Below are 12,063 nucleotides of genomic sequence, written 5' to 3' on the forward strand. Positions count from 1 at the left end.
GGCCTTAAGTTAAAGTTAAAAATTTGAAGTAAGCCCTTTTGTCTTTAATATAACAAAACCCTGCAAGTTTTATTTTAAAAAGTTTTAAAAATAATTTATAAGTTACTTTACAAAATCAACTTTATTTCTTAGTACCCACCCTAGGGATCATTCATTTACACATTCTTATATCATTTACTATGCATATCATTCAAAGTATTTTCGTATGCATTTCTATTGACTTGTACACGAGAACACCAACAAAAACTTAAAGTAAAAGTTTAAATCGAGGAAATTGAAATATAATTGTAGAAATTTCTTAAGTAGGCTTTATTTAAGCGCAATATATATATCTCAGCGGATAGATTTACTACTTGTGTAATTGCTACTCTGGTCAACCCTATTGGAATTGGAAGCATTTCTTCGATACGATATTTAATACACAAATTATTAGATTTTATTGTGGTGAGTTACATGACAATGACAATATTTGGATCCATCTCAATGTTTTTTCCCCCTGCACACCTTTACTTATCTCATTATACCGTAGGCCAGCTGTTAGTGCATCGTAAAACCCTTATCGGAATATGAAAATTCTTATGCTATTGAGTAACCAACCAAGTACAAATGAAGCAAACGGGTGACTAATCATCGCTCACTAGAATTTAACATAACTGTAAAACTAGAGTACTCCCATTGATTATGAGTTAATAACACTAATCTACAACAAATTTCAAAGAGTACATAATGAGTTGGCAAAAATGGTTCTCTTAGTGTCTCTCAGTAAGGTTTGCTCTTTATTTGATTAAAATGTAAAATAAAGGGTTTTCAGAAAATCTTAAAAAGGAGCAAGGAGAAAATGTTCACGTGTCATTGAGTATTAAAGTCGCCAAATTGCAAATGCTTATAGGCATTACACTCAGAGGATCAAAGATTTATTACCCGACATTGATAAAAAAAGGTTTCAAATTTTTAAGTCAAAGTTGACATTTAAAGGGTGATACGGTCAAAAATTGGTCAAGGGAAAACGCGTGTAAATCGGTGAAATCGTTTATTTAAAAAAATCAAATTAAATTTATTTTTCAAGTTCAATTAGTATAAAATTCAGGAAAAATATTCAGTTCGGCTTTCGCTTTTCCAAATCCGAATTGCCGGGCCTCACGCTTGACACCTGCCATCAGATATTGTACAGCCACCTTGTCCACCTTCTTCCCCGCAGAAAGCCTTGAACTGCTGCTCGTCCTTAGCAGTTTTTTTGGTCATCTTTAGGTTCCGCTTGGCAATAGCCCAGTATTTCTCAATTGGGCGGAGCTCTGGCGTGTTGGGAGGGTTCTTGTCCTTGGGAACCACCTGCACGTTGTTGGCGGCGTACCACTCCATGGCCTTTTTACCGTAATGGCAAGATGCCAAATCCGGCCAAAACAGTACGGAACAACCGTGTTTCTTCAGGAAAGGCAGCAGACGTTTATTCAAACACTCTTTCACGTAAATTTCCTGGTTGACAGTTCCGGAAGCTATGAAAATGCTGCTTTTCAAGCCACAGGTAGAGATGGCTTGCCAAACCAGATATTTCATTGCGAACTTTGACAGTTTTATGTGCTTGAAAATATCTGCTACCTTTCCCCTTCCTTTTGCCGTATAAAACTCATGTCCCGGAAGCTGCTTGTAGTCGGCTTTGACGTAGGATTCGTCGTCCATTACCACGCAGTCAAACTTCGTCAGCATCGTCGTGTACAGCCTCCGGGATCGCGCTTTGGCCGTCGTATTTTGTTTATCATCGCGATTTGGAGTCACTACCTTCTTGTAAGTCGATAGTCCGGTTCGTTTTTTGGCTCGATGCACGGTTGTAGACGATACACCCAGCTTATTCGCGGCATCTCGGAGAGAGAGGTTAGGGTTTCGCTTGAAACTACCGGCAACTCTCTTTGTCGTCTCAGCGGCTTCGGGTTTTCGATTTCCCCCCGATCCAGACTTCCTGGCTGTCGACAAACGTTCCCCAAACACTTTTATTACATTTGTAACGGTTGATTTGGCAACTTTTAGCGATTTTGCCAGCTTTGCGTGCGAGTAGCTCGGATTTTCGCGATGCGCGAGCAAAATTTTGATACGCTGCTCTTCTTGCTTGGACGGCATTTTGACAACTGAAGAGTGAATTCCAAAATCAAAATAGGAGCAACATTCTACACACACACACCTTCAAAATGAGAGGTGTTCAGGTTTTTTAAATGTAAAATTGAAAGAAATACGTCAAGTTTATATTGAACAAATTTTGACCGTATCACCCTTTATCACTGAGTGCTGCCCGATTCCATGTTAAGCACGATGACAAGGGGCCAACTTTTTATAGCCGAGTCCGGACGGCGTTTCACGTTGCTGTGAAACCTCTTAGAGAAGCTTTGAAACACTCACAAATGTCACCAGCATTACTGAGGTGGGATAATCCATTGCTGAAAAACTTTTTGGTGTTCGGTCGAAGCAGGAATCGACCTTGCGTATGCAAGGCGGGCATGCTAACCATTGCACCACGGTGGCTCCCTTCTTCGGCGGTTGGTTTTCTGATTTCTTGGAAGGCAATTGGCAACAAACAACTCAGAAATGTTCTGCGTTATTCTAGTGGTACGATTGCGACATGTCCAGTTTTTCCGAAAAAATAGTCGATCATTTACTTGGAAGTTTTTCGTGCCCTAGCAACTTTCGTTGGATTTGGCTCATACAGTCAACTGCTGTTTACTTTCGGGCTCATACGCATAAATCCACGATTAATCCCCTGTCACGATGTCATAAACGTGTTTCGATGGACCACGATCGTTTTGACGAATCGACATGAGCCTTTTTTGAGTGATTGACAAATTGTGTGGGATTCAATGGTAACAAAATTAAGATTGTCTCAATCACACGATAGGCCATATGACGATCTTGCAATATCAGTTGGCGCACAGCATCAATGGTTTCCAAAATAAAAACTGATTTTGGACGACTTTCACGAAATTCGTCTTGGAGTGAACTACAACCTGGGTTGAATTCACCACACAATCAACAAACACTGGTCTTTGAGGGAGCTTCATCGCCAAAAATGCATCGATGGACGATTACGATAGATACATCGATGGACAATTACGATAGAGCAGTCAGATAAATTACAACACCAATTGCCCAATCCCGAAAATAATTACATTTCGCTCTTGTAATCAGCTTGAAATGTAAGATAAAACGGCAAAACGAAGTTATCATATTCCTTCTCAGCGTGTAATTAGCTTGAGATATAGGACAAAACGACATTTTGAAAATTCATTTTGTAAATTCTTGAAAAAGGCAACTTTTTAATTTTGATTGTAATCTTTAAGTCTGCTCTCATAGAAAAGTTTGCAAAATAGCTATATGTCCGAAACAAAACTCTTTGTTTAGACTTTAACACTTAGATAGAGCTCTTCATATTCAAGCTATTCAATATTCTTAAAAGCTTAAAATACCATCAGTAGCTGTAGTAAAGCTTTAAAGCTGCTTTAATTTGAGTTAAAAAAACTGATTATTTACGTTTGTTTTCTCTTAAAATAGATCTTTGTAACAAAAGGGAATTTCTTCGCTTAAGATTTAATTCAGAAGCAAAGTTTTTTCTTTTCAATTAATCCCAACAACAAAATCTTGCTATGACAGCACAAAAACCAACAAATATTTTTACATCAGAGATTTTCGCTTCGAATTCATCTAAAACTTTGGCATAAATACCATATATGACACCCTATACATTTCACCACATATGATCCATATAACAACAGATCATATTATATGAGGGGCTATACAAATTTGTATTCCAGTGTAATGGGAAATATATATAATTTGCCGCACTATAATATGAATATAAGAACAAAAAACAAAAGGCCTCCATAACCAACTGTTCTTATCTGCTACTACTGTACCTGTCTGTCTGAGAATATAACAACAGAGAATATGGACAGTGTTCATATCAAGAATGTAATCAAGTTAACAGAAAGTTAATCATAAACTCTCTCTCTAACACTCTCTTTGCTTATTTCTCACTATCATTCCAAAAAAATACAAAGTAATAATTCTTAACAGTTCTCTCTCTCTCTTACTCTTTTACAGTTCATTCTCTTACTTTTTGCCATCTACTGTAATAGTGTGTGAGTAAAGTGTCTCAGTTGCTAAAAAATAACAAAACAAAACAGATCGTCCATACGGGGATTTCAGCAAACCATTTTCAAGGTTGAACAAGCGCTATCGTATATCGTTGCCGACGCTCGTTGCCCGATGTAAACATTATCGTAAAAGGCTGTCGTGCAATATTTTTAGTCAGTTTCCGGTTCCTGAAGCGTTATGACTTCACGGCAATGTATATGTGTGAAACGTTTTCTAATAATCGGCTTCGGCCTACTATCGATCCTGGCAGGAGTCTATCTCTACCTTAATTGGATACAAATGTTTACGGAAATGCGAGGAAAGGTAAGTTTGAACGGTTTTGTTGTATGTTGGCTGTGGACTTTTCTTCCATCAAAACCCAAAGCATTTGTGCGAATCATTCTATTGTGTATGGGATTTTTTTTTTTTAATTTTAATTTTTATCTAATCTTGTGAAATGCGAAATCTTTGCGTTTTATGTGCGATAACTATGGTAATTGTGTGTGCGTTAGTGAGTTGTACTAAAGAAAGACTATGTTGACTTATTGTCGTCCCATTGCTCCCTGGGATTGCAAACAGCAAAATAAATAAAAGAAAATTTAAATTCAAATGGCTTTGGCCATCATAATATAGTGCAAAATTAAAATTAATTTTATACAAATACTAGGCCACTTACCTTTCCATAGTGTACGCCCGTTTGCCTTCAAGGTACATTGAACCTATAAATATGGTGTGATGATGTGTGGCACCAGCATCTCAAATATTTTCCTGTTATCTGCTTGAAGTTTATAAGAAGTCATTCCATTTCAACTCGTGCGAATGTTCCATTTGTTGAGTAAATATTGATGTTCCAAATCGATATGTTATGCCTTTCTTTCGGGAACATGCTACTATCGTCAAATATGCCAAAAAGTTTAAAGGTTAAATTTAATTGAGATTGATTTTACAAGAAAATGTCGTATTTGACATGACAGAAAATTTGAAGTCTGGAATAAGAAGATCAAGTAATTGTATAGAAAATAGCCCCAATCCTGAAAATCGAAATGACAGAGAGAAGTAAGCATTTCTCTCTGAGGTCAACCATCAATTCCCATCAATCATCTAATGCCATATTTAACATACCAAACCCAACAAAAGGGATGAGTTATCAAGGCTAGATAGTCGGTTAAATTTCCATGGGAACAAGTATCCCTATAACAACTTGTAAAAGTCCATTAGAATAGCAATTGACTGATGGAGGTCTCGAAAAAGTATCGGGTACTCCAAGCGGTGGTAGCGTTGTATAATTTTAATGGCAAATGTGTCACTTTTTCCAAGCATTTAAACTGTTGTCTCACTCTTTTTATGCCACTAAATACAAGAGTTCCCTTTTATATTTCGGGATCGGGGAACCCTAATGTTGAAATATGCCAACACACAGATCTACCCCAAAAGCTTGACATTTTTGAGGTTATACCTAACAGAACATTTAGACAAAATAGTGCTATTTGTGTTGTTTTGCAGCAACAGCAAAAGTTTCATCTCACCCAAAAAATGGAATAAAATCGTGAAAATTTTCGTGCTAATATTTTTTAAAACTTTCCACGTGGATTAACTCAATAACAGTGCATCGACGAACTTCATTCAATTTTTTGTCATGAAGCTCCATCAAGAACCAATGTTTATGGAATTTATGTAGAACTCAATCGAAATCGTAGTTCACTCCAAGACGAATTTCGTGAAGGTCGCCCAAAATCGGATGTTATTCCGGAATCCATTGATGCTGAGCACCAACTGATATTGCAAGATCGTCAATAGACCACATGGCCTATCGTGAGATTGAGACAAGCTTAGACATTAGTGAGGCCAGTATACATTCAATATTGCATGAACATTTGACCCGAAAATTTGTTTCCAAGGATCCTACACAATTTGTCAATCACTCAAAAAAGGCTCGTGTCGATTGGTCGAATGAAATACGATAGCGGTGCTTCGAAAACGTGCATGTATGGTAGGTGCCCGAAAGTAAACAGCAGTCGACTATATGGGTGTTTCAAGATGACCCAATCCAACAAAAGTTGCTCGTTGCATGAAGCACCTCCAAACAAATTATCGCCTGTTTTTTGAAAACACTGTACATGTGGCAATCGTGCCACTCGAAACCGCAGAAGAGTCTATTCTGAGTGGTATACAACCATTTGTTTGCCAATTGTCTTCCAACCACCGAAGACGGATCTTTCTTCACCACGACAATGCGAGCTTCTCATACATCGGCTCAAACAACTGAAATTTTGAGCACTCAAAGCATAGCTTTTATGGGTCATCCGCCCTATAGTCCTGCCTTGGCATCGAATGACTTCTTTTTATTTCAATTTAAAAAAATCAATTAAAACATTAACAAATACATTTAGTTTTTGTGATTAATTATAGTTTTAATTAAAAAAAATTATGCACTGAAAAAACAGTGAACCCACCAGGAAGAAAAATTTCTCTTAATTTTAGAAAATTTTGAATATATTTAGAAAAATTTAACTAAACAGTATAACAAACGCTGGCTTCACGACGATGTCATACAAATAAGTAAATATTTTTCGACAAATACAAAAAAAATTATGACATAATTAAGTTTTTTCACTTGTTAAAGAAAATTTTGTAGTTAGAAGGAAAAAATTTGAGTCCAAAATTGCAAGAATGTCTTTAGTGACATACGAAGTTCATGATGGACGCACTTGTAGTAAAATTTTCAAATTTAAAGAAATATTGAACTATTTTGTGGAATACACGAATTTAGTTAATCTTTATCCTTCATTTGTGTATATTTTTTTTCTCGGTTTTAGTTAATTTAACTAACGTATAAATTATTAAAGTACACTGAACAAAATATTGTCGTGAAGTCAAAGATTTCATGTCTTTAAAATACGAATGCAAATTTTGCTTAGCATAGAAGACGCATTTCTCTAGTATAAAGATTTTTTCCTTGACCAAAGGTCGATAAACTTTTCAATGAAGTCGTATTGTCCTTAAAATTAAGTGATTTGATTTAAAAATGGATATCATAACACGAAAGAAAAAATGTTTGGGCTAACATCAACTTGACTTTAATAATTTAGAAAAAATCTTTAAATTTAATGAAATTGTCTTTAAATTTGTTGTTTTTTTGCATCTTGACTATAAAGCAAAAAATCGTTCAAATATAGGACATGTTTTTCAACACTTTATTTTAAAGACGTTTTTACTTGAAACACAGCATAATTTCTACTAGAAGTCGAGTCTTAATTTGGAAAATAAAGTCGTCGTTAACTTGTTTTTAAAGGACTTTGATAGCATATGAAGAAAAAAAAAGCTGAAAAAGCGAAAAATTAAAATTTGCTTCCTAGAAGCAAGTACACAAAACCCGATTTTAAAAGAGAATTGTGTCTTAAAAGTATCCTTACTTGTATTCTCCGCTTCTTTGGCTCGGAATCAATACCAAATTTTTTGAAGTAAAGACAAAATCTTTGGAACCGGGTATCCTTTTTTTTCAGTGTAGAGGAAACTTTCTCCAAACATAATAATTCCATGAACTAAAATAAAGTTAAATTGGCTTTAGTGAAATAGAGAGTTCACTTTTTTTGAACCTCAATAAAAGTTTTAATTGTCTCTGTCTCTGATATTTTTCTCTGCTTATAAACACAGTAAGGACAAATAAATGAACATTTGCAAAAAAAATATTTTAACAGTGTAACGATTTATTTCTCGAAAGGCATGTAATTTGCTATAAAATAGTTGTAGTATTATTAAAAAAGTTTTTATGGAGACATAAAAATCGAAAAAGTTAAGAAAAATTTGATGTTTTAAAGCTTGCTTCCTTATTTTTTTATTAATCCAAAATACTGAAATAGCTTCACATGGGAAGAACTAATGCAAAAGGAATGCAATGGATGATTTTTGCCCCATGAAAAATGCATTACAACTGAGCCAATTTTGCACCACTTCCGGACACGGTTACCACAGTTAGTAGAATTTTACCAAAAATGGTAGATTTTTTACTGTTTGGTAGATTGGTAGATTTCTTAATGTTCTGTTCTTTCGATTTTGCAAAATATGCCTCTCCATTTAAGAGGAACATCAATTTTCTTTAGAAATTAAATTTTGACAAAATGTTGACAAAACCTTTTATAGAAATAAAATGTCGAAAAATTTTTCCATAGAAATAAAATTTTTACAAAAATTTCCATAGAAATAAAATGTTAACAAAATTTTTCATAGAAATAAAATTTTAACAAAATTTCCTATAGAAATAAAATTTTGACACAAATTTCTATAGGAATAAAATTTTGACAAAATTTTCTATAGAAATAAAATGTTGACTAAATTTTTTATATAAATAAAATATTGACAAAATTTTCTACCGAAATAAAATTTTGACAAAATTTACTACAAAATTTCCTATAGAAATAATATTTTGACAAATTTTCTAAAAAAATAAAATTTTGACAACATTTCCTATAGAAATAAAATTTTGAAAAATTTTCTATAGAAATAAAATTTAGACAAAATTTTCTATAGAAATAAAATTTTGACAAAATTTTCTATAGAAATAAAATTTTGACAAAATTTTCTTTAGATATAAAATTTTGACAAAATTTCCTACAGAAATAAAATTTTGACAAAATTTCATATAGAAATAAAATTTTCTATAGAAATAAACTTTTGACAAAATTTTCTATAGAAAAAAAAATATGCCAAAATTTTCCATACAAAACCGTTTTGACAAAATTTGCTATAGAAATAAAATTTTGACAAATTTTGCTATAGAAATAAAATTTTGACAACATTTTCTATAGAAATAAAATTTTGACAAAATTTTCTATAGAAATAATTTAGAAATCTATAGAAATAAAATTTTAACAAAATTTCCTAAAGAAATAAAATTTTGACAAAACTTCCTATAGAAATAAAATTTTGACAAATTTTCTATAGAAATAAAATTTGCACAAAAATTTTCTATAGAAATAAAATTAAAAAAATTTTTTCTATAGAAATAAAATTTTGACAAATTTTTCTAACAAAATTGTTCATAGAAATAAAATTTTGACATAATCTTCTATGTAAATAAAATTTTGACAAAACTTACTATAGAAATAAAATTTTGACAAATTTTTCTAACAAAATTTTTTATAGAAATAAAATTTTGACATAATCTTCTATGTAAATCAAATTTTGACAAAATTTACTATAGAAATAAAATTTTGACAAAATTTTCTATAGAAATAAAATTTTGACAAAATTTTCTATAGAAATAAAATTTTGACAAAATTACCTAAAGAAATAAAATTTTGAAAAAATTGTCTATAGAAGTAAAATTTTGACAAAATTTCCTAAAGAAATAAAATTTTGACAAAATTTTCTATAGAAATAAAATTTTGACAAAATTTTCTATAGAAATAAAATTTTGACAAAATTTTCGATAGAAATAAAATTTTGAAACAATTTTCTATAGAAATAAAATTTTGACAAAATTTTCTATAGAAATAAAATTTTGACAAAATTTTCCATAGAAATAAAATTTTAACAAATTTTTTCATAGAAATAAAATTTTGACATAATCTTCTATAGAAATAAAATTTTGACAAAATTTTCTATAGAAATAAAATTTTGACAAAATTTTCTATAGAAATAAAATTTTGACAAAATTTCCTAAAGAAATATAATTTTGACAAAACTTCCTATAGAAATAAAATTTTGACAAATTTTCTATAGAAATAAAATTTTGACAAAATTTTCTATAGAAATAAAATTTTTACAAAATTTTCTATAGAAATAAAATTTTTACAAAATTTTCTATAGAAATAAAATTTTGACAAAATGTTCTATACAACTAAAAATTCTCGACACTGACCCTAAGGCAATAGAAATGGCCCCAATGATATCAGCTTAGATTAATAACCCCAAAAAGTATATAATAAATAAGCTTAGATAAATAACCAGTATATACGGCCGTAAGTTCGGCCAGGCCGAATCTTATATTCTTTCCACCATGGTTTGCGTATAAACTCCTACGAAAGACTGTCATCCACAATGTAATTACTTGGATTGTGGTAATACTTACCGATGGCAAGGTATCTTAAAACTTCTTAACATCGTTTTCTGAGTTAGTTCATACGTGGTATATATTATACAAAAAAGGTATATATAGCGAAGTCTGCACTGAAAAGCAGTGAAACCACCACGAAGAAAGCTTTCGGTTAATTTTAGAAAATTTTGAATATTTGTAGAAAATTTTAACTAAACAGTATTACAAACGTTGGCATCACGCCGATATCATAAAAATAAGTAAATATTTTTCGACAAATTCAAGAAAATTTATTAGACATAACTAAGTTTTTTCACTTGTTAAAGAAAATTTTGTAGTTTGAAGGAAAAACTTGGAGTTCAAAATTGTAAGAATGTCTTTAGTGACATACGAAGTTCATGATGGACGCATTTTTGGTAAAATTTACAAATTTAAAGAAATTCTGAACTATTTTGTGGAAGACACGAATTTAGTTCATCTTTATGCTTCATTGGAGTATATTTTTTTCTTCGGGTTTAGTGAATTTAACTAACGTAAACAAAAAATTATTAGAGTAAAGAAAACTTTCTCTAAAAATAATAATTCCATGAACTAAAATAAAGTTAAATTGGCTTTAGTGAAATAGAGAGTTCATTTTTTTTTGAGTGTACACATAATTACGAATCGATATGGACTTTTGCACGGTACTTAGAGAGCCAGAATTGAAATATGGGGGTCGCTTATATTGGTCCTATATACAATTATGAACTTGATATGGACCATTTTTTGTGTGATTGGTATCGATTTATCTGAGGGCTATATATAACTATAGACCGATATGGACCTAGTTAGGCATGGTTGTTAACGGCCATATACTAGCACAATGTACCAAATTTCAACTGACTCGGATGAAATTTGTTCCTCCAAAACCAAATCTCGGGGTCGGTTTATATGGAGGCTATATATAATTATGCACTGATATGAATACCTGCATGGTTGTTAGAGACCATTTACTCACTCCACGTACTAAATTTCAATCAGATTGGATGAATTTTGCTTCTCCAAAAGGCACCGGAGGTCAAATCTGGGGATTGGTTTATATGGGGGCTATATATAACTATGGACCGATGTGGATCAATTTTTGCATAGTTATTAGAGACCATATACTTACACCATATACCAAATTTCAGCCGGATCGGATGAAATATGCTTCTGTTAGAGGCTCCACAAGCCAAATCTGAGGGTCCCTTTATATGGGGGCTATACGTAAAAGTGGACCGATATGGCCCGTTTCCAATACCATTCGAAATACATCAATAACAACTACTTGTGCCAAGTTTCAAGTCGATAGCTTGTTTCGTTCGGAAGTTAGCGTTATATCAACAGACGGACGAACATGCTTAGATCGACTCAGAATTTCACCACGACCCAGAATATATATACTTTATGGGGTCTTAGAGCAATATTTAGATGTGTTACAAACGGAATGACAAAGTTAATATACCCCCATCCTATGTGGAGGGTATAAAAAATACATTTTCCGGCTAACTAGTAAGGGTTACTTGCCAAAGCTTTAACTTGGCAAACAAAATGACTTTATCTTTTATTAGCTACCATGTAAGCGAAATAGACAAAAAAAATAATGACTTCATTTAGCGATAAGAAATTCACAAAACAATTTTTGGCATATTATGAATAAACGCATATGAAGAATTAATTTTCCATAGACACCTGTTCAATTAAATAAAAAAATGAGATACTTGAAACAAAATGTCATTGTCTTTTCATTTCGGTAAATAAGACAACTATCAAATCCATCAATCACTTATAAATGGATAGATAGAAGTTCAAATACGTTTTGAAAAACAAAAAAACGATAAAATGAATAAAATAGAATTTTTAGAACATATGACCAACTTTTAAACTAATCTACA

At 32.1% G+C, this 12,063-nt stretch overlaps 1 protein-coding gene across 1 annotated transcript in view; it reads left to right on the forward strand.

The window, feature by feature from the left end:
• The window catches only part of pes (peste), a 47,390-nt gene that overhangs the window by 21,525 nt on the left and 13,802 nt on the right, over positions 1-12,063 (forward strand). The window contains exon 2 of the mRNA XM_075297437.1: positions 4,084-4,440. Coding sequence (XP_075153552.1) covers positions 4,315-4,440 — 126 coding nt within the window. The 5' untranslated portion in view covers positions 4,084-4,314. The remainder of the gene's footprint in view (positions 1-4,083; positions 4,441-12,063) is intronic.

The sequence above is a fragment of the Haematobia irritans genome, chromosome 2 (genome assembly GCF_050003625.1).
Source record: "Haematobia irritans isolate KBUSLIRL chromosome 2, ASM5000362v1, whole genome shotgun sequence".
Taxonomy (NCBI): Eukaryota; Metazoa; Arthropoda; class Insecta; order Diptera; family Muscidae; genus Haematobia; species Haematobia irritans.